This window comes from Aristolochia californica, unplaced genomic scaffold, assembly GCF_029961685.1.
Source record: "Aristolochia californica isolate CCGP_79_NKW_82.1479 unplaced genomic scaffold, dmAriCali1.0.hap1 SCAF_11, whole genome shotgun sequence".
NCBI classification, from domain to species: domain Eukaryota; kingdom Viridiplantae; phylum Streptophyta; class Magnoliopsida; order Piperales; family Aristolochiaceae; genus Aristolochia; species Aristolochia californica.
Window position 1 is genome coordinate 904,456 of NW_027181782.1, and position 22,892 is coordinate 927,347.

Below are 22,892 nucleotides of genomic sequence, written 5' to 3' on the forward strand. Positions count from 1 at the left end.
TCCCATGAGGCCAGTCAAAGTGTACAAGGACTGCTCGCTCATCAACCTGAACAAAATAATAGCACACTCAAAGATGGTTGATAAGTTTATGATAACCTAAGTACTTTAAGTCCTCCAACTTGTACCAATCCCAATAACCAGAAAGATGACAGTATATGTCCTACTTTAGATGCCTAGCCACCAACACGAAGGAAGCATGGAACATAAATATCTTACTTTAGATGCCTATCCAATTGCTAAACTCAAGATATTATGCAATATGAGAGTTAAATTTGTCAAGACATGTCTCGCTTTCAGAACATATCATAAGGTTGTTTATTCATCAAGCACCAAGCAGATTTGCCTCCGTCAGAGTAAAGACACATTTACAAAAAACAACATCTCAAATATTTCCCTAGTATAATATGTCCACATGTAACACACATTATATGTCTACAGATTGTTAAACACCTAACCAATATTACCCAAAAGACAGGTCTGGTAAGTAGCAAAAAGCCAAACACTTAACCCAGGACCATAACATCACACACCCCTTGGTCAAAGAGCTTGAGGGCAAGCTCTTACGAGTCGATACTCAACAAGTTCCTTCGTTACGAGCTAACGTCCACGACGGCCCACTCTAGCAACATTGCTAGGTCGCCCCCTTCGGGATTCGAACTCGCAATGTAAGTAGTAGCTCTGATACCAAATGTTAAGCACCTAGTCAATACTACCCAAAAGACCGGCCTGGTAGGTAGCGAAAAACCAAACACTTAACCCAGGACCATAACACAAATGAAAATGCAAAACATTGAATTTGAAGGCTACTTATTGTAACAAAACCACATTTGCTAAAAATAAGTATTAAGAAAAAGAGGACGAAGCCAACCGTCTATAAGGGGTTTGTATAAGCATTAGGTTGTGATGATGATATTATGAATTGCTTTAAACTTTCATAGGTGTAGAACTGCATTAAAAGAACAAGTAAAAATTTCAAAGTCTCTCTTAGTCAATAGAGATAACCAATATGAAGGAGACGTATCATATAAGAAACACAGAAAAATTCGACCTTAATTATAGAATGTGTAATATTTCTGCAAATAACAGCACCCCAACCAACATAAAGAGAAGAGAGTCCACCATTCTCTAGAATATTCTGAAAGGACTATGGATACCACCTATCTCCACATTGGTATGATATTGTCCACTTTGGGCCTAAGCCTCATGGATTTGCTTTTGGACTTTACCCCCAAAAAACCTTATACCAATAGACATAGTGTCCACACTTATATATCCATGATCCTCTCCACTTCTAGCCAATGTGGGACTTTGGTCGTATACCCAACAATCCTCCTCTCGAACAAAGGAGCACCGAGCCTCCCCTCAAACAATTATCCATCTGTTCACTCTCTACCAACCTGGATTCTCCACTCCAATGCGTTAGAAGTACACGCCTTACATGGAGTAACACTTGTCTCGAGTTTGCTCTATCCTGATCAACTCCTCTTCACCGTGTTGGGACCAAGATACGTCCATGAAGAATTCGGAGCACACCACTTGTCCAATAAAGCTCATCCACGGATCCCATCGCGATCTAATAGAAACCTACTACCTTTGTTCAACATTCAGATGATTCATCCACCATGGCTAACTCCGGGGTATAGCTCTGATACCATTTGAAAGGACTATGGGCACCACTTATCTCCATATTGATATGATATTGTCCATTTTGGGCCTAAACCCTCATGGATTTGCTCTTGGATTTTACCTCCAAAAGACCTCATACCAATGGAGATAGTATTCACACTTATATATCCACGATCCTCCCCACTTATAACCAAAGTGGGACTTTGGTCGTATACCCAATAATTGCGTTTGGGCCTGTCCGTGGCTATACTGTGATGTTGTTGATCACCTGAGCTAGAATTCTCTAGATGTTGAGCATCCTCATCTCTACCATAGTTGTCTAGCTCCACCTATACAACATGATCATTTGTGCTGCAATTTTCTTGCACCTGTTTCTCTTCCTCCTGAGTACGCTGCAACATGGTTTTCTTATAAAAAAACCACATCTCTACTGATCACCATCTTGTTTGCCTTCGGATCCCAGAGCTTGAATCCTTTCACTCCTTTTTGATATCCCAGAAAGATACACTGTCTAGACTTAGCATCAAACTTCGACTTTTCCTCACTAGAAACATGTACATAGGCTGGACATCCAAACACTCTCAAACCAGAGTAGTCTACCTCACTGCCTGTCCACAATTCCTTTGATACTTTCCCAACTAGTGTTGCTCTTAGTGATCTGTTAATCAAGAAATATGCCATATTCACTACTTCTACCCAGAAGTTCTTTGCAAGCTTTACATTCAACTTGAGACATCGAGCTCTTTCAACTATTGTTCTGTTCATCCTTTTCGCCACACCCTTTTGTTGTGGTATCCTGCATACTGTGAAGTGTCTCTTAATCCCATGTTGCTCACACAACTCCTTGAACTTTGAATTTGTATACTTAGTAACTTTGAATCTGTATACTTAGTACTATTGTCTGACTTGAGGCATTTAATCTTCCTCCCTGTCTGGTTTTCTACTTTAGTTTTTCACAACTTGAATTTGGCAAACGTTTCTAACTTATGCTACATGAAATACATCCAAACCTTTCGTGAGTAGTCATCAATAAAGGTCACGAAATACATGTGTCCTCTTCGTGATGCTACTCTTACGGGTCCATCAAAGTTTGCAAATGTAGTGGAAAAAGAAGACTTAGGGAGTAGTGACGGGGATATGCTTTATGTTTCATCTAGTTCAGATCATCTCATAGATTTTTGGATTCTAGATTCAACATGCTCTTATCATATGACACCAAATAAAGATTGGTTTCATACCTACAATTTAGTAAACTCTGGTTCTGTTCTGATGGGTAATGATGCTTCATGCAAAGTTGTTGGAATATGAAGTATAAAAATTAAAATGTTTGATGGTGTGGTTAGAACATTATGTGATGTTAGACATATACCGAATCTATGAAAGAATCTGATTTCATTGGGCACTTTAGATTGTAATGGGTGTAGTTACAAGTCTACAAGTGGAATAATGAAAATGAGTAAAGGTGTCTTAACAGTGATGATGAGGCAGAAACTATCTGGAAATATCTATACACTGCAAGGTACCATAGTTGTAGGTGGAGTTGTAGCTGTAGAGTCTGAGACTGACTATACAGTCTTGTGACATATGCGGTTAGGTCATATGGGTGTGCATGGGATGATGGAGCTTCATAAAAGAAATCTATTGAAGGGTATCAAAACATGCAAGCTTGATTTTTGCAAGTTTTGTGTTCTTGGGAAAAAGAATAAGGTGTAGTTCAAGGCAACCACACACATGATAGAACGGATTTTTGACTATGTTCATTCAGATGTTTGGGGGCTAGTAAGAGTAGCATCACTAAGATGACACATGTATTTCATGACTTTTATTGATGACTATTCACGAAAGGTTTGGGTGTCCTTCATACAGCATAAGTTAGAAACATTTGCCAAGTTTAACTTGTGAAAAGCTAAAGTAGAAAACCATACAGGGAGGAAGCAAAATGAATTGAGTTTTGCATGGAGTCTCCAGAGGTTCTTTCTTGCGAGAGAGGGAAAGTAAAAAACAAGAGGTTGTGGCTAGATCGTTAGTTAAAGCTGAATATTGGGGAATGGCCAAGGCAATATGTGAATTATTATGGATGAAGAATCTGATATAAAAACTACATATTGAGCAGACAAATCCTATGAAATTATAATGTGATAGTAAGACAATATGTAATATTGCACACAACCCAGTCCAGCATGATAGGACTAAATATGTTTTTCTTTTGAGACGTAAGTGCAATAGTAGAGATCAGGAGAGTATCTTCTTCTTCTAGCAGCAAAAGCTGACTTCTTCTTGGTTATTTTCTTCTGGTTTGTTGTAGCCGTTAAGCAACAGAGTAAGAGTGTTTCAATTTAAATTTTCTTAGCAACGGAAATTCAGAATCTGTCACCTACTTTAATAAGAGAAGCAGTTGTTGCCTTCTCATCTCCCTAGAATTCCAGCATGTTGATGATGACTCTACACGTTTCTGAAACTCCTCTAACACTTGGTGTTTTCATTGATGACTGTTGTTTTAATTGAAATATACACTTGGTGCTGAGATATATTTGGTGACGTTGTTGCTCTTGATGTTTTTATCTAACTTGTGAATTAGCATGAGTTTTTAATTCTAGCATGATGAAGATGATATGAATCCATCGACGTGCCACTGCAATTCTATTGCCTACTATGTGTGTCCACTGGAGACTCCTCCCCGTTGTTGATTATTCAATAAAACTCTAACAGTTGGAACTAATTACTTTGTGTTTATTTTATCTAGTTGGTGAATTAGCAACAACTCACATTGATCATCACGAATTGAATATGTTATGGGCATGCCTTGCGAATACTTCACGTTATCAATATATTTGGTATCTCTAATCATGAATTGAATACGTTATGGGTTTGTCTTGCTATAGTCTAGTGTATTTCTTTGTAGTAGAAATTTCTTTGAAATTTGGTCTTTGGTTATCGCAACTGTTGATTTCTCTTGTGATACCATTGGCTGCTAATCAATTGAGTTAATATGGCTAGCTCTCTGATTCTAGCTCTCAATATGTGTTTATGTTCTAGCTCTCTTGAGTTCTCTTTGGATTTATCCAATGTCATTGGTTAAGTTCTTGCACTGTCGATGAGAAGATTACCTTGTAACTCGATTTGAGTTCTTGATTACAATAGAAGAGTATTATCATTCTGCTAGCAGTTAAACATCTTACATTCTTTTGAGAAGTCTTTTCAGTTTTCTCGGATCCAGTAGCACTCAGTTCAACTTATTATTGGCACTCTATTACTCGGATCGAGCTTATTACTTGGTGCACAACCTATTGTTACTTGTTTGTCAAGGATGGACTCACTGCAAGTTATCTTATGTGTCTTTATTACTTTTAAGGACTTTCACTATTTACCGGTTATCTTCTGCTATATATCTACATATTTGGTATATTTTATTTGGGTGTTAGCTCATTTCTGCTACTACTATTATGTCTCTTGATGGAAGCATTATTTTTTAAGAAGAACTCCTCGGTTGCTTGCCTTGGGTTCATTATTTGTTGACTGTTGTCGGCATTGATTCGCCTAATGCACAATTTGAATTTCTTAGAAAAATAAAGCACATGATGGCCTCAACATCTTATCTTCCTCTTTACACATTACCCATTGGTTATTTGGTAGCCTTTATCTTACCGTCTTTTATTTAACTCTCACTTACTTATTGGCCAACCCTGTTGGAGCATTGCTTTAGTTGGTCCTTTTTATTTATATGAAAGTTTTAAATCCATTGAGACTTTTTATTGGTACCCGTAGGTCTTGTGAATGACAAACATTACCCACTTAGTGATTATTATCAATATATTTGTTTGAAATCCTTTGAGGTTGGTTTCGACTTATGTTTTATCACCCATTTCTACCATTTGAGAGTTTGTACTCGGTGTCGTACTTATCCTTGGGACACCGTGAAGGAGGAGCTTATTACTACATTTATGTTATTTGGTTCAAGATGGAATCACTGCCATTACCTCCTGATTTAAGGGGGAATGTTGAAAGATATGATGTAATTAGGATGACACTGATGTAATTAGTTTACATTTTTTGTATCTTATTCACTATTATTAGGGTGAAGAGTATACATGTAATATTGATAATTTTGATACCTACAAATATGACTATGGGAGAGGGTTTGACATAAGTCCAAAACCCTAATTTCCTCCTCTCATGGATGTGTATCAATTTTCTTTTGAAAACTTTAATTTCTATGTTGTATTCTTATTCACATCGTTGGCTTAAATAACCATTTTACAGACTATACATGGAGAGTTTAAGCATGATTACGGGGATTACAAATAAATTACATAATTACAGGATTTACAGAATATTTACAGGATTTCTTTCGTAAGGGAAGAAATCTCAGAGGAAATCTCAAAGTCAAATTAACTAAAGCTTAAGATTTTTGAAATAATTAAAAATCTTAATAAAAATTTAAAATGATTATATATGAGGATAATTTAATCCAATCAATTCTTACTTCTTGGGGTGATTGTTGCTCCAAAGATATCCCGTCTCCATATAAGTAAAAGCAAGCTTTCCATCAAACTCAAAGAAGACAAAGCTATAATCAAGAACCGAAGTAAACACAAACACACATTCCACTCGTTTCAAGAGAATTATACTTTCACTCACCACTGTTCCGAATCTGATATGTTTCCCTCCGATCCTACTCTCTTCTCTGTTTTCGTTGCCGGACTAAGCTACCGGAAATTCTTCGTAAGCTCGCTGAAAAACCTCTGACAAAAACTTCGACAACGCTTCCTCCAAAGGAAGCGGCTCGAGTTCGTAAGAAACGCTGAAAACGAATCAAAATTGTCTTAATTCAATTCGAAGCGATGATCCGGAGAATCGACATGCGGCGCCAGAAATCGGAAAGCGGTGAATCTCCCGCCTCCTAGGCTTCCATCAAAACTGGCAAAGTCGGACAGAGAGGAGGGCGCGAACGAAGAAACTGCTCGATCGGTTGAAATATCATGAATAGACTCCCTTACGCTTGGCTCTATAATGCGCACAGTGCAGAGCTTCCCCGTCAGCAACATGAATGCTTCCCGCATGTGCTTCCGATTCCCTTGATTCGTTAACTCGTCTCCCAGCTCGCCAATATAAGCTGACTCAGCAAGACTCGGCGACTGGAGCGGGTTACACTATCTCCACGTTACCGAGACAGTGGCTCAGTGATCTTGTTCCTTGATCTCTCCACGTGGCATTAGATGAGGCGATGAATATTTTCTGGTCAGTCAAAAAAGCCCCCCAGCTTCAAGTCACGTACGCAATACTCGTACGCTACGTGTCGAAAACTTTACGCGTGTCTCAACCCCAGGCTCACTTCCATGCAAAGGTGGTGAAAAGCTGAAAACCCGTCTTCTCTTTCTATAACGTCTGCTCTCCAGTCTTTTCTTCGAACTGTAAGAACGGAGATTATCTGTCTTAATGTCTGTAATGGAGACGCACGGAGTTCTCGTTCATGGCGGAATCACCAGCAAGTCCCTCGCAGCACCGGTGAGTAGAAGAGCACCACCATGAGAAGAAATCCTTCTTGAATAAGGTAAAGGACAAAACGAAGAAGATAAAGGGTGAGCATGATGGTAACCGCGACTGGTACAGTGAAGACGAAGACTTTGAGCAGGATCCGGAAGTTTACGGAGCTCCCAGTAAATTTCTAATTTTTCTCTTTTCTTTGAAAGATAATTAAATAATAAAAATAAATTTTATGTAGTGAATTTATATTGAGCGGTCCTGGCGATGACTCATATTTGGGGTGATTTGCGTTGAGTTGCAGTGCATGAGACGACAAGGGATAGGAGGTTTGTTGTGGAAGACGCTATTCCAGGGCAGCGTAGGGCTAATGTCTGATATCTACCACGTACAGAGATGGGCACACAGTCGGACGGTCTGAAATTCGTGGCTGGAGATGCAAATTCTGGGGGTTTCATAAAGCTGGAGAAGGACCCACATGCACCGGGGGAGCCTGGAGAATCTTACTCGCCGGGGAACTATGAATCTAAGTCATGGATCCTACTCAGTCAGGTATGGTCAGTGCTATTTCTCGCCGAAGCGTTATCTAAATTCTCGGTCGATGGGGCCCTTCGATCAGCCGAAGGAGACACCCTTAGACACCCTTGAGGTTGTTTTCCTAAAAGGCTCGAGCCTTTTAACATACTGGTTACAACATGCTATCAGAGCAGGTTGGTTTCGTGTTCAAATCCCGCTTCTACATGTTTTATACGGCCCCAAATTTGAATTTCACGGGTTATCCAGTACGGGGAGTGTTGAGATATTTATATCGACCAGGCCAGTCCTTGTAGATTTACCTATTGTGTTTTCCTAACGGGTTTGAGCATTTTAGCGCAATGGTTTTAACATAGTATCAGAACAGGTTGGTCCCGAGTTCGAGTCCTGTTCCCATCGAATTTTGTCCCAGGTATTTCTGGTGAATTTATCCTGGGTTTTTCCAAGAATTTGTCCCGGGTTTTTCCAGTAAATTTCTCCACGGGTTTTCTTCGTACTGGAAAGTATTGAAATATTTGTTTGTATCAACCGAGTCAGTCCTTGTAAAAGATTCGTGGGGTATTTTCCTAAAAAGGGCTTAGCCTTTTAACGCACCGGGTTTCAACCCTGGTAGAGCTCAGCAATTTTAAATGGATGAACCTAATCACGGGCCCACACGGTTCCACGATCAGTTTTCAGGGACGAACCAGCCGATAAAGCCCCCATCGACCGCGAAAATCACGAATCTATACCCTCACAGCAACACCAGCCGACGATTTATGCCAGCAAAATCACCTCCGCCGCTTCCGCTCTTGCCGGCACGGCCGTCTTCGCAAAAGACGTCGTTTTTATGTCAAATAATAAATAGTGTCAATTTTCATGAGAATTACATCACTCGGCATCATATATGCTTCAAATACTAGTAAGCATATGTTACATTTATCGTACCTCCGTGGCAACGAACATGGCAAGGGAGAGCCTAAGCTTTAGACCTTCTCGCTTTGGCTTTCCCATGCATTTCTCTCCCAATTTTCCACTTGCTTGACTGAGTTTGCTTTCCTTCTAAGAAGTGTTTGAAGGGGTGCGTGATCGAAGCGAGAATGCAAGGTGCATGGCTTTGAATCTTTGGAAAACTTCACCAGCGATTCCATCATGAACTTCTTCTCCAGCCCTTTTGCACGGCAAGCCATGGTTTCTGGACAAAACCTAAATGCTCTTGGAGGGATTGTTGGCTTGTATGTCAAGAGCTTGGCGTATTCAGTCAATAGGTGAAACATGTAGTCATAGACATAGTCCATTTTCAGCTCCTCTTGCATGAAGTTGCTTGCAGCATTTCCGATTGCCTGTGCCTGGAACATTCAAGCAAGTGAGGATTTATGAGAGCATCGCCCTTAAGGTAAGTTTGTATCTCTTTAGTTAAATTCATGTGTAACTGTTTAACTGTGTTGAATTATTTTTTTTATTATTATTGAACCATCTAATAAACTCAAGATCTTTGTATTCACGAACTAATTTAAATTCAATTCATGTGTAACTGTTTAACTGTGTTGAATTGTTTTTTCTGTTATTGCTGAACCATTTAAAAAGAAATAAACAGTGGTGAAAAAACCTGAAGAAGACATTACCTTTTGCTTGTGGCTATTTCCCCAGTCAACTGCAAATTTAATCGATCTACATTTGTCATCGTCTCTTACTGGCCAGTAATGGTGGACCGGCATCAACCCTCTTGAATAGAAGTCGTAATATCTAGGCTTTACGATCAGAGTCACAGAATTGCATGCGAGAATGTATTTGTCACTGACGGACCAAGCTGACCCTTCAATGTAAATCTTGTACCTGTATTGGATTGGCTTCAGGATGAAAAACAAGTTTGCCTAACATAGAAAGGAGAATTTCGCCTATTCTTTGATGTTAAAACTAACTGAGACAAAAGAAGAAAAAAATCTTTTAAAAGCACTGATGATCCACCTGTAATTGCACTGGCTTGCTAAATCAGATTGTTTAAACCCTCCACGAATCTCAGAAAGCCAGTCCTACAAATGCACCTCATCAGCAAGTGAATGCCTATTTTAAATTAGAATCACTTGTAATATAGCAAATCTAACTCTGCTTGTTTTTTCATATTTTTTAGTCACATTGTTATAAACGAAAGATAAGCAATTGAAACATGCAAGCAAATGAATACCTGAGCATAAACACGGGCATTCCACTCTTGTGTCTCAGTCACATTGCATTTCAGAAGGTCCATTCTCGTTCTAGCTACAACAGGGTTGCCTTTCCAGTATGCGTAAGGTTTCCTGTCTATCCATTTGATCCTCTCATTTCCTTCCTTCAATTCCTTTTGCAGAGGCTCCCATGGTTTGATATTAATTTCAGGCCTAAAAGTTCAACTCGTCTTTGTTACTTATCAAGCTCAAGAAGATGATAATTTCAGTGTAAGACGAAAAACTTGGAGTAACATAAGTGCACCTTAAGAAAAGAAAAGTATTTTTCCTAATTATAAGTACTCAAATGATTCAAGCCAAGCTTTATCTAACCCAAACAAACCATATCTTGTTCGTGGTCACTGAATGGATTGTTTGACTCGACTGCCCTAAGTATATTTCTTGTTGGTAGGGCAAAAGTTTCCTCGTGCATGGAGATCAAACAGCACTAATGCCCTTTGGAAACTATTTTTCATTTATAAATAAATTCTCAATATTTCCTAGAACGAGCACTGACAAGACCTTAAAATTTTTAAAAATAATAATTACTTTAACTGATAAATATGAGTGAAAGAAGTTTTTTTACCAACCCCAGAAGGTCCAATCCGGAAAAACGATATCCAACGTTTCGTCATCTCCACAATATCGGAATAACGGTGGTGGAGCCGGAGCCGTCCCATTCCTTTGTCTTCCCCTATAAGAACTTGCCTTAACAACAGGCCAGTCAACACAGTCAAACATTAAGTCCAAATCTGGAATTTGGCCAGGGTACCGCCGGAGAAGCTGCAAAATCCCCCACATGGTGAACATATCCCTCGACTGAAACGATTTTTTGTACTTTTCAACATAAGGCGTACCTAATTGTGAGCAACAGAAAACAAATTACGTTAGTAAAAACTAGAAAAAAATGGTCTTACAGAAACCATCCCAAAAGAATTAGCTAATTCCAGATGTCCTTCAATTCTACACATCGCATTGAAGTTCTCGATCTTACCATTCACGATCAAGAGTCGGAAATTCGCCGTGCGTTTAGCTCGTTCCACCATTTCCCTGGATATCCCAGTTTCCCTCCATGGCTGTAGGTCTTCGTGAATCCAGCGGAAGTACGCGGGACAGGTGGATGTAGTGGGTTCATCTTCAGCTGTAGTAGTACTAAAAGGAGCGTATGCCGGGCAGGTCACCGTCTGGTTTTGCCCGGGACACTTGAATGGAATTTCGGCTTTTTTAGGTGGCCTTTTGAGGTTTTCAGAATGTCCGTGGCCACGAGATTGTTTGTTCAGTGCCGGTACCGGAACATTCACGCTCCCCCCGCCTGTAAATGGCTGAAAAAAAATACATGATAAAGGGAGAAAAAGATCAATTTATTTTATTTAAATAATATGAGAGCACGATCGGCTCAATGCCGAGACGTAGCAATTAGACGTTACAAAACATATAACGCCCGAGACAGATTTGACATTTTCCAAACCGGGACATTTTTGGAAATCCGAGACTCCCAATCCTCAATCAAAGGTGCTCATTTTACATTTTCATGTGCAGTTGTTTGATCGAACAAACAAAATCCTAGATGACAAGAAGGAATTTTTATTTACTACTTCTATTTATGTGGCCCACATAATACAACCGTCGGATTAAACTGAAGTTACAGAGGTAATTTCTCACCAGATGTAAAATCAACGGCAATCATCGCTGGATCAATCAGGGCCAGGTAATTCGGTGGTTACCGACACCGACGGAGAAAAGTCTGACAAGAATACCGACAGGCGACAACCGACTACCCGAATAATATGACCACGAGAAATGGGTTGTCGCAGAAGAAACGAAACTCCTCTTCGAAACGGTGTGAAAATGGACCGAAACGGGCGAAAAAAACGATGAGAAAAAGCGGAAAACGACTTGATAAACCTTGCACGGGCGGCCCTGGTGCACTTTAGCGAGCTGACTTATGTTTCTTTTTAAGGCCGGGACCATTGATCGAAGACTTAGGAAGCTATTGACGGCCAGGATTGTTTGAAAGTTTAGGAGTAAAACCAAGATCCGTAAAATCACGGAGGATGAAGAAGAAGAACACGAATTGCTTACAGCGTCAATCCACCGAACGGAAATGAAGGCGCCGATCAAAAGTGCGGCGCAGAACAGTATCATCGTCGATCTGGAGGCTACTTTCGCCGTTGCTCGCCATTTCGTGCTCCAGAGGTGCCGGTACAGATTCAGGAATACCTGCATGATTCTTTCCCTGTCTTCGTCTGAAGAGGAAGAAGCAGAGAAACATTAGACGACAGCTTCAACAGCGTAAATCACCTTCAAAATTAAGTGAAACGAGTCGAAAAACCAAAATTTTCATTTGCTTTCCTTACCAGATCATCACAGCGAGCAGCAAAAACAACTGTGATTCTTCTGGAGTTGACGGCGACAGTCTAGCTCAATCAAGTAAAGAGCAAAGACATACGAAATGCTAAAATCAGAAGCTCGGACGAGGAAAAGAAACAGCTCAATTGAAGCACAGAGACATAGGAACTGCTAAAATCCGACGCCCGGTCGAGGAAAAGAAACAGAAAAAATGGAGACAGCAGTTTCAACAGCATAAATCGCTTCCAAATTTTACTGAAACGTGTCGAAGAACCGAAATTTTATTTGTTTCTTACCAGAACAGCAAAGCGAGCAGCAAAAACAGCTACGATTCTTCCGGCTTGTACGGTGTCAGTAAGTGGAGATGGGGAGAGATGATATGAACCGCTAAAATCAGAAGCGCGGACGCTTTTCCCCGCCGGTGTAGTCTCCGGCGGGTCACGGGTTCTGCGAGAGACGCAGAGAGGAATCTCGTGAAGACGATGGATCTGGTAAAAGTGGAAAAGAAGGTCAGCAGGTACAAGGCTTCCAAGAAAAACTTTTCCTCCACTGAGCAAAAGAATCTCCTTCCTCACTCATCGGTACGCTTCCTGACTTTACTAAATTCTATTAGGTTTTGGTAGACATCATTTATTTTCATGGTGGAGCGGATCCAATTATTTGCTGCACACACCAGTCAGAAACTGATCTGAGCTTGGGGAAATTCCAGTTTTGCCTGAGATTCTCTCTGACTTTCCAGAAGCACGCGGTTGGTCGTCTGGCTTTTCTTTTGAGGTTTTAGTATTATCTCTGTACTGCACCGGTGGCCTCGCGGCACTGAGCTGAGTCAACTCGTGACCCTGCCATTCGGATGTGTTTTCCCATCTCCACCTAAAACCCCAACTCTTTCCTTCCACTTACTCGCTGTCTTTTTTTAATATATATATATAATAAGATAATTTTTTAATTAAAATTTGATTTAATTATCACACATAATAATTTTACTACCAGTTCTATAATTTTATATAATTTTATAATTTATTATTTTTACTACTCGTCTGTCTTAAACTTGACCTAAACTTGACTTTAAAATAGTTGGAGGGGAGGGCACAGATCGGGTTTAGGTTGGGTTTATCGAAACATGAATCTGATCCTAAAACCCGAAACTAAAAAAACTTAAAAAAATCCACAACATTAAACCTGACTTAATTCGATGATCATCCTGAAAAATCCAATTACAGGTGGCTTGAGAAGGATGGATTGGGGGGTTTAAGGCATTTGATAATTAAATTATTTATTAATTTAACTTAGAATTTGACTCATAGACATGGGAATTGAAGAGTTAGAGAGTACAAAATTTTAATTAGGTAGACAAGGAGTTGGGGAGTAAGGACGATTGTAATGGTATCCCACTCGTTACTCATGACTCACCAACCAACCTGACCCGGGTTAAATGAGTTTAACCATACCTTAACCTAGAGATGACATCATTTGATATCTCATATATCTGTTTAAAAAATAAAGGGGTCTTTTCAACTCGTTCAATTATCTCGAGACTCGGGGAAGGACTCAACTCTTCTATCTTGGCTGAAGTCATTCCAAAGGATAGCTATCTTGGTAGTAACAAAGGTAGTAACCATGGTTTTCCAACTCGTTCAATTATCTCAAGATTCGGGCGAGTTGAGTTGTAAGGAAGGACTCGATTCTTCTATCTTGGCTGAAGCCATTCCAACTCACCTTGAGGTTTTGTTACCAAACTGACGAGTCCCAATCCAACTCAGATCAATTTGACGAGTCAGATCCCAAGTGCAGAAGGTCCCTCCTTTTCCTTAAAGAAATTAATTTTGTTCTTTATTAAAGGAAAAAGAGGCTAACTATTTATAAAAATAGAGTAAAGCATGTTGTTGATTAGCCAAATCAACTTATAACTCAGGCAAATAAGATCGGATTTTGGACCGGGCAAGTCAAGTCATAGGAAGAGTCTCGACTCTTCTATTCCAGCTAAATCCCTTCAACTCGCCCTGAGTTTGGTCACTGGATTGGCGAGTCAGATAACCCTGGATTAAACATACCCGTGGAAGATTACCTTGATTACTTGACTTTAAAATATTTATTGCAAATTGTAAAGTTGTAGAATTCCACTTGTTACTCATGAGTCACCAACCTGGCTTAGGCAATTAAAAGTTCACTTAGAAAGGGGATAAGTAGGCGTGTTGAAGGGAAAGTTAGGGGCCCTCTTCCACCGCAATTTGACAATAATGAGGTAGGGAACTCTTGTCCAAGTTGAGAGATGGCTAATGTAATGAGGTAGGGAACTCTTCTACAAATGTTGGACACTGTAGATGTTGCTAATAGCATCTCACTTGTCCCCTGTTGATGGATCTGGCTTCCAGCAGATTACAGCTCTAGGCCAAGTCAAATATATTTAATGTTTGAATCCAATGTCCTGCATCTACTGTAAGCACTTTCTGAAGTTTTGAAGGAATTGTATTATTGCAGTGATGGAAGCAACTGAACCAGTTGATTTGAAGGATCATACCAGGTGACTCTTCTTCTTCTTCTGTTCTTAACTTTGGAAATGAAACCCCACTAAAATAACACCTACGCATAAGAGAATAATTAACCAGTTCAGTAAACTCTTGGAAAAGAGACGTTGAAAGCACCTGTTTCTGCACAATTACAACCAATCTCAGCTGAAATTCTAATTTCTAATTTAAAAATCTTCCATTTTCAAAATGTGGGTGTAATTGGAGTTAGAAGTTTTAGTAGATTTACTTCTGTTTGTAGATCTTTACATAGTAATTGTGAAGTTCAAGACCTGTTTGCATTTCATCTTGAGAGAATATAAGTTGACTAAAAATTAAAAATCATCTTTTTAGGAGTATTGACAAACACCTTTGTAGCTTTATTGGATTCTTCTTGTAAACTGTAAAGTGAAAAAGCGAATCTCATAGAGGTGTTATTTGCTGTTAACTTGATTGTTTTCAGGTACCCTCACCCCTCAAATCTGCAGTTTTGAATCATGTTCTTTTCTAGGGAGGAAACACTGGCCCTCACACTTCGACATTACAGCATATACTTTTCATTCCATAGGAAAAAGAGGACAAGGGATGACAGTCCCATTTCCATTAGCTTTCATGTCTTCTCTTCCATGAACATGTCAGCCTTTTTAAACGAATATCAATCATTTTTATCCTACCTTTCCCTGTTCATTTTGCAGGCTTTTTAGAGTAAAAAACACTACTTTTCTATGTTTTGTCCTTAGATTCAAAAGAGAGTGAGATTTATAATCCTTAAGAACCCTCCTTTTCACATTTCACGCTTCCAGAACTTTATTTATTATCATTAGTTTCGAATTTCAAACCAGAGCGTTCTACTCAATTGTGCCTCTTCGGTCTTCACCCATTTAATTCCATTTAGAAATTGTAAAACGCTTTAAGCTGCAGCTCTGCTTCCATTCTATATAAACCACTCCCTACAGCTTACACTTCTATAGAACTTTTTCGATTTTGTTCAATTTTTTTCTCTCGTTCCACCCAGAAGCATGTCTGTAAGTGTTTCTTTGCTACCTTTCTGGATTTAGATTAATGGGTTCTGATAATGTGGCTAATATTGATGAAATGGGAGGCAGGTGATCGAGGTGAGAGTTCAGAACCTGGATTGTGAAGGCTGCGCAACAAAGATACAGAAAGCTCTCAACAAACTTAAAGGTTTCTTCAAGTTCTTTCCAAGTTCTATAAAATATGCAGTTGTTGAATTGCTCAGAATCTTTACTGCGTTACTTCAACTGTGGTGAAAACTTTATAGGCTAAGCTGATAACTTCATGCTCTTTCTCAGGTGTGGAAGAGATAGAAATTGACATGGAAACACAGAAAGTTACAGTGAGGGGGCATGCAGTGGAGGAGAAGAAGGTGTTGAAGACTGTCAAGCGAACGGGCAAAGTAGCAGAGCCATGGCCATTCCCCTCTTACAATCATTTTTCATCATTTTATAAATACCCATCTCACATTGTCGACCATTACTATGAAACAACAAGCGGAAGTGCTGTGGGTGCCCATGCTTTTTTTCACACTCCTTCCACATACTCAGTTGCGGTGGCATCAGATGAAGCAGTGGCTTCCATTTTCAGTGATGAGAACCCACATGCTTGCTCTGTGATGTGATCACTTCATCAAGATTTTGATTCTGAATTTTATTTTTTTCATTAAGAAGATGGGTCACTAAATTGTTATCTGTTGTTTGAAGTTTATGTTATTGCTTCCAGCCTCCTTCCACTCATCGTTGGAAGAAGTTCAAATTCTCAATCGTTTCATAGCTAAATAGAGAAGTCACACATCAAATGAGGGAAAAGAGAAAATATGCCTCGGAATGAGAAGTTCGAATTGCAGACAAACTCAAACTGGACTGACATTCATAAATCAAAGAAATTGTCAACCAATTTTGGTCATTTGTTTATTTTCTTTGGTTTTTTAACCTCATTTTCAGTGTTTTTCAACAATTTCCTGGCAAATTCTACTGAGTTTCCCCTCTGGTCTAGTTCTTCAATCACTGTTAAAGCAAAAACATGGCACAGTAAACTTGGACACAACAAGTCTAGTATAAAACCAATTTTTACAGAAAATACACTATGAATCAACTTGATCAAGTTACAAAAATCACTAGCTAAAAAATACAAAAAGGAGAGAGAGAGGGTTGTAGCTCCCAAAACATGGAGTTTCTTCACCCTAGCAGAATTACTTCTCCTTCAATTCAGTCAATTCGCTCATTTAATTAGTTAAATCAATGAATAATTATTTAATTTTATTCCATTTTTTTTGTCTACCTCAGTCCTTCCCCTCCCCCCTTTTTGTCCTACTCTAGGGCCAAAGAGACATGAAAATGGGCTCGCGGACATCCCAGACGCGAACAGTGCTGTCACGAGATACGGAAGCGAAGACGTCAGCATGGCGGGGGTTCCTGACGGCGGCATAGACGCGGTAAGTCAATGGCCTACAGCTTGACGGTGTCGTCCCAAGAGGCGGTGAGGAAGGAGTCTTTGCGGACGGGGTTGTAATCGACGGACTGAGCCTCCTGGGTGTGCTCGTTCAGGGAGCAAGAAGGGATTTACAGAAGAGGGGCTAGCTATGTCTCATAGCTTCACGCTGCCGTCGGCGACTGGGGTAACAAGGAGGTTGTCGTTGTCCTCGGCGAAGGCAACATCGTAGACACCGTCGTTGGTGTTGAAGGCGACGATGGCGACGATGGGAGCGATGGCAGCACCTGGTGTGAGCTCCAGCACGTGGATGGCGCCGTTGCCGACGATCCCGAAGTTCTGGGCGGAGGCGACGGCGACGGCGAGGCGGTTCTCGTAGTAGGGGCTAAACTTGACTGCAGAGCAGTTGAATGGCGTTTTGAAGGAGATCATCGTTGTCCCGAGAAAGTGCCAACTATCTGTTTGATTTTTTGGCTAAGCGTATGATTTATTTACAACTCCTTGCAGTGGAGGACTCCATCCACCATCTTTTGCTGTTGTGTTTTTATTTTCTCTTTATTTTGCACATTGCAGTTCTCTCTCTCTCTCTCTCTTTGAAGAATTGTATTTTTCTCTGGTTTTGGATAGCTTTTTAATTCTGTCTTCATACAAAATCTCTTTCTCACTGTGGAAAGAGCTTATGTGAGATAACAACACCTGAGGACTTTGGTCTTGCTGAGGAACTTTTTTCTTAAAGGCCTGGAGTTTCCAAATGAATTCTCATTGAAGTTTATTTGAGCAACCTGGAAGAGCAGAGGTTTGGTGTCCTGAAAATCAGCAATCTGATTCAGCCCGATGATGGAGCTGGCTCAGGGAGGGAGGCCTTTGTGTAACTAAAGATAACAATTTCTTCCATAAATAGACATGTTACCCAGTACAAAATTCATTCAACCTTGATGATCCTGTGACAATCAAGACTTGGCTTCATCCTTAATAAAGTTTTTCATCAGTTAAATCAAAGAAACACAACAGATTCGAGGGATAACACAGTTTGTAGTATCAGACTCATTGGACTGTCAACCTCTTAGCAGACCATTGGTGTGTTTTAGTGTTTCCCAGCAACCTTGCAGTGGAAGACTTACTTTTTGAGCTTTTCCTTTTATGGGCAATCTTTCTGGTTTCATCTTTAATGAATTTTCATAATTTTTAAAGGAGACACGTTGAGTGGCAGTAGTGATATTCCTTTCTCATGAAATAAGAAACCGAAAAGCTTGTTTTAATCAATTTTCTCCCATTTGCTGTTGCTTTATTTGTTGGAATAAATCTGATCTGTATGAGGTAATTCTGGCAACAACAGGCAGAAAGCAAGGAACCTCTGCAAAAGGGGCACCATACCCTTCTGCTATGTCGTGTTTATGCAAGTATGCTGTTATACTTCCAATTTGATGATTTTTCTTTTAACAAATTTAGTCTTTGCGCTGGAGTGCCTTGGTATGATCTCAGCAATCCCATATATCTGGAAACTGGGCAAACTTTATTTTTGTCCATGTTTGGTGGAAGGATAATCTTGTCGATGAAGGCCAGTTATGGAGGCAAACTTGTGTGGAGTACCAGCATGGTTGTGGCAATAATTTGATGATGATGATATTGAGTTACTTCTGCTAAATTTTCATATTTTTTAGATCTTTTCTATTGGCTACTGGAGCTTGGACTAGATTCCAATGAATGAAATCTAGTTTTCTTTGCAGGAGACAGCTGAAGAGTTTCAGGCTGCACTCAAGAGGCTTCCAATTCAGCCAGTGGCTTCCAAAACATTCTCATCTTGAGATGTTTCCAATTCTGATAGTAGAATGAGTTATTGTTCAGGAGCTCTAGCTAAAATCTCCTCACTGCAAAGGAGGTAATCTGTTTGCTGGCTAATCATTGAAATCCTGGATAAGTGCCAGTTTTGTCAGAATCTTGTGCAATTTTGCTAGACATTACTAAATCCTTGATCTGGGCTTGCAAGTTGCGACAGCTTAGCAGCAGTATTTCAAAATCTGAGAGCAGCTACAGAAGATTATACTATCCAAGTGATTGGCAGAAAAGATATGAAGTTGAGAGGTGAATACGGAACCTATTTGGTTTTTCTCAATATAAAATTGTAGCAGATTGGCCAAATGTCTGCTATTGCGGCTTTCATGGCGACCTCCATTACGACTGTCGTCATCGACTGGAAAGTTAAAAATCTAGGCGTGCAATGCTTGGTTTACCAACCCAAGCTGGCGCCCATTGAATTACATTCCAGACGTTTTATCTGAGGAAAGGTCTTCAATCTGAACTCAACCTTTTTTAATGACGATGGTCAGAAACACCTTGTATAACCCTAGAAGATTAGAATAAGCATTGATATAGACAAGATCAAACTTCTTCATCAGCAATCTTAGCCAAAGTTTGAATTTGGTTTGATTTGAATATTTTGAACTCGAGTTTAACCTCGAGTTTAAAGTTGAAATTGAGTTTGAGCCTAAAAATTTTAATCGAGGTAGAGTTTGAGTTTGAGTTTGAGTTTGAGTTGTGTTCGAGTTTCAACTTACATTTAAAATTATAAAAATAAAAAATTATAAAATAGATAAAAAGAATATTGTGATGAATTTGTAGTAACATTGAACTTCAAGTTATCATAGAAGAGTTTAAGACTTTGCAATTAACCATACTAATGTATAATAACCAGCTTAATAGACCTAAAAGAAATAGTAAATACCTGTAATAATAGTATTTATTTCATTGGCAAACAATAACATTAGATGTTGAAGAATAAAAAAGGGTTGAACTATCGATCATCTTTGAGGTTTGAGGTAAATAAGAGGAACTATCAACCAACTAAAGCGGGAAATAACAAGAGTAATTAAAGTAAATGGTATAAAAAAATTATGTTAACGAATCGGTTTATGGGTTAACAAGAACATTTTAGAAAATCTCGAGTTTGACTTGTTATACTTAATGAGCCTTATTTCAAGTTAAAACTCGAGTCGAATTCAAGTAAAAATTGAACTGAATCAAACTTTTTTCGAGCCTAGTTCGAACGGTTTGTGAACTGGTTTGGCTCGGTGCCACTCCTAACAAATAATAATATTGGATGGTGAGGGACCCGAGATTTGAGATAAATAACAGTAATCAACAATCAACCAAAAAGATAATTGATGAGAACGTTCAGGGTAAAAGGTATTTTTGTCAAAAAAATATATATTAATGAGTCGGTTCATGAACTACCAAGTCGAACTAGAAAAATCTTGAGTTTGATTTATTATATTTAAGGAAACTTATTTCAAATTTGAGTTTGACTATAATAACTTAATTGAGTCAAGCTCAGGCTTAGTGATGTTAATGGTTTAATTATCTGATTACTGATTCTTCGTGACAGCGTCACATTGCATGCCTACCAGAGTGAGAAGGACTTCATTAACAAGTAAATAAAAACATCTCTTCTACCAACTTGTTCCTAATTAAATAATTAATCATTTGCATGGTGTGAAGCTGATAAGGTTCAGTGCGTTTCCTCCAGTTGGCCACCTGCTTGCATGAACCTCACCCATTTCTCTATCTGTCTTGATATATATACAGTGGGGAGTTTCTCTTACGGCGAGTAGATAACGTCCAGGCCTGAGGTTTGAATTCGATTAAGATTTCAATCCAGAAAACTTCCTATGAGATCATCAGTTTCTGTTCAACTCTCAACTTAAACATCTCTTCATCGTTTAGAAGAAGAAAAAAAAAACTGTTTCTAACTTTTCATATAGAAATCAGAATGATCGCAGCTGTAAATATATTCCTCCAAGGTCGGAAAAAGAAGCTTAGAAGATATACTGAGCAAACTCCGGTAGCTTAGCAGGATTAAACAAAATTTGCAAGATTTTCTTATAGAATAAATAAATATAAAATGTTGAAATAACAAAGGAGAGTGAGCAAGAGTCGAGGTTACTACACAGTAAGGTGTATACATATCAACAGATGACAAAGACTGAATTATAGAAGATGCAATCGTGTTCCTTATTTCTTATCATCTTTCTTCTCGTCTTTCTTGTCCTCCTTTTTCTCTACTTTCTTCTCTTCCTTGGCGGGACCAACTGACACAATCTCCACCCTCCCTATTTTTTTCAGTTTCTTGGCAATGGCAACTGTGTCCATCTCACCAATGATTGTCATCTTCTGCTCTTTCAAATCGGCAGCAATGGAATCAATACCTACAAAAGGAAGATCCATATTATATAATCAAACATGCCAGACTTTTTATAGAGGAAGGAATCCTGTTCAATGCTTGAATCTACCCATTTTCTGAAGGTTATAAAATGGATTTGTTATGAGCAGAAGATGGATTTTAGATGCAACTGGGTTCCTGAGAGGCCATGGGAGCTTTCCAGATTGGCATATTTTTATAATGAAAATGGCAATGGGTTTTCTTTTAGTGAAGATGAAAAACCCTTTTCCGAAGTGATTGAGCCTACCCATTTTTAAATCCTTATCACAAGAATTTCTACTAGAAATGGGAATTCAAATAGAGTAACGACTAATGGAAGAGAAAAACAAAGGCAGTGGTTTCAGTGTTTGGGACTTGCAATTGGGGACTTGATTCAAACACCTGTATTAGTATCAAGAAATGAATTCTTAGCCAGATTAGAAACCAAAAACTTGCTATGGATACAGATCAATTATCCAATATTGAAAGTGATGAAGAACATGTAAAGAATATCCAGCTCTTTTTTTTTTTTTCTTAATCCGTAAGTGCTTTGCTCCAATGGAAATTTTCAGTCCACCCAAATGATCTAAAATTTCAGAATTCCAAAATCATTTTATACCACTAAACAAATTTTAAGCCAAATCAGGTGTAGAGCAAAATCATTTCAAAAAGAAAAGCCGATGGGGTCTTTTTCTTCTAACCCATCTTCCATTCTGTTTTGTCAAATTAAGAAAGTGAAGATTCAAGAAAAATAATCAGGGGAGTACCGTATATATCTGCTGCAGCCTCTATAGCTTTCTGCTTCGTCTTCTCATCAGCCATGGCTGGAATTTTTATCACCACCTTCTGCAAAAAGATTGGGGAAAATGGAAACTTAGCACAAAAGAAAACAAGAGCCGAATTTCACAGTCCCCAAGATTAATTACCAAAGACCCAGAAAGCTTCTAAGATTCAAAAAGGGGAAAAAGAAAAAGAAAAAGCAGAAAAGTAATACCTGGGCCATTGGATGGAAGGGAACGAAAGCTTCGAAAGGAAGCAAGACAGACAGAGCTTGAAGAAACGGGGATTGATTATGGAGGTGGGACGGCATTTAAGGAAGTGGAGAGACGGCTACATGGCTTTATCTAAGGTTCCACAAACAGTTGAGTTTTGTGGTCAATGTCGCCTTCATTGAATTTTGATCAATGGCAGCGTTCTGAAATCGCACTTTTTAAGATTCTCCTTACCACAGGCCATGTTTTTTTCTCGCTTTAAACCATTTCAGATGGTGGGAATGGTGGAGAAGACGACAAAATTTTAAGCAGGCTGAGGCAAGTATAAAATTCTTCTGTTCACGGCCCCGGTCTATTCCTGCCGACCCTGGTTTGAGTCGGTCCAATTAATATGCAGGCCCAACCTGAACCAATTATAATCATTATAGTGTATACTTTCATAAAACATAAAACATATATTATGAAATATTTATCTGATTTTATGTCTTGGAAATAGTAATGATTATAACAATCATTTTTAATTAATTTAAAATATTAATAATCACAAGCTTGACCTTTTATTTTTCCTCTTTTTTTATTT

General features: G+C 39.0%; 3 protein-coding genes and 1 pseudogene across 5 annotated transcripts; 1 reads left to right on the forward strand and 3 right to left on the reverse strand.

Annotated features, from left to right (window-relative positions):
• Positions 1-8,449: 8,449 nt before the first annotated feature.
• LOC137943959 (uncharacterized) lies at positions 8,450-12,866 on the reverse strand. Of its 2 annotated transcripts, XM_068789410.1 has the most exons (9): positions 12,470-12,866; positions 12,182-12,241; positions 11,907-12,070; positions 10,819-11,146; positions 10,411-10,681; positions 9,806-9,998; positions 9,589-9,653; positions 9,246-9,456; positions 8,450-8,969 (listed from the first exon to the last, which is right to left on the reverse strand). In XM_068789410.1, exons 3-9 carry the CDS (start codon positions 12,048-12,050, stop codon positions 8,607-8,609), a joined length of 1,575 nt encoding a protein of 524 aa, XP_068645511.1. In that variant the 5' UTR covers positions 12,051-12,070; positions 12,182-12,241; positions 12,470-12,866; the 3' UTR covers positions 8,450-8,606. The 2 variants fall into 2 exon arrangements, with proteins under 2 accessions (XP_068645511.1, XP_068645512.1); XM_068789411.1 differs by lacking the exon at positions 12,182-12,241.
• Positions 12,867-15,507: 2,641 nt separating this feature from the next.
• LOC137943961 (heavy metal-associated isoprenylated plant protein 31) lies at positions 15,508-16,402 on the forward strand. The gene is made up of 3 exons (XM_068789412.1): positions 15,508-15,702; positions 15,784-15,862; positions 15,991-16,402. Exons 1-3 carry the CDS (start codon positions 15,697-15,699, stop codon positions 16,314-16,316), a joined length of 411 nt encoding a protein of 136 aa, XP_068645513.1. The 5' UTR covers positions 15,508-15,696; the 3' UTR covers positions 16,317-16,402.
• Positions 16,403-17,009: 607 nt separating this feature from the next.
• LOC137944496 (peroxisome biogenesis protein 7-like) lies at positions 17,010-17,563 on the reverse strand (annotated as a pseudogene).
• A 3,414-nt stretch (positions 17,564-20,977) lies between these two features.
• Positions 20,978-22,494, reverse strand: LOC137944393 (heavy metal-associated isoprenylated plant protein 39-like). 2 transcript variants are annotated; one of them, XM_068790067.1, is made up of 3 exons: positions 22,315-22,494; positions 22,088-22,163; positions 20,978-21,327 (listed from the first exon to the last, which is right to left on the reverse strand). In XM_068790067.1, exons 1-3 carry the CDS (start codon positions 22,408-22,410, stop codon positions 21,134-21,136), a joined length of 366 nt encoding a protein of 121 aa, XP_068646168.1. In that variant the 5' UTR covers positions 22,411-22,494; the 3' UTR covers positions 20,978-21,133. The 2 variants fall into 2 exon arrangements, with proteins under 2 accessions (XP_068646168.1, XP_068646167.1); XM_068790066.1 differs by having other exon boundaries at positions 22,088-22,166.
• Positions 22,495-22,892: the final 398 nt, after the last annotated feature.

Coding starts and splice junctions, on each gene's coding strand:
- LOC137943959 (XM_068789411.1), bottom strand. CDS start 12,050: ATGCAGGTATTCCTGAATCTGTACCGGCACCTCTGGAGCACGAAATGG. Junction 11,147..11,906: donor CCGTTCGGTGGATTGACGCT/GTAAGCAATTCG, acceptor ATTTTTTTTCAG/CCATTTACAGGCGGGGGGAG. Junction 9,457..9,588: donor GCAAGCCAGTGCAATTACAG/GTGGATCATCAG, acceptor AATCCAATACAG/GTACAAGATTTACATTGAAG.
- LOC137944393 (XM_068790066.1), bottom strand. CDS start 22,410: ATGCCGTCCCACCTCCATAATCAATCCCCGTTTCTTCAAGCTCTGTCT. Junction 22,167..22,314: donor CCTTCCATCCAATGGCCCAG/GTATTACTTTTC, acceptor ATCTTTTTGCAG/AAGGTGGTGATAAAAATTCC. Junction 21,328..22,087: donor GGCTGCAGCAGATATATACG/GTACTCCCCTGA, acceptor TTCCTTTTGTAG/GTATTGATTCCATTGCTGCC.
- LOC137943961 (XM_068789412.1), top strand. Junction 15,863..15,990: donor AGCTCTCAACAAACTTAAAG/GTTTCTTCAAGT, acceptor GCTCTTTCTCAG/GTGTGGAAGAGATAGAAATT.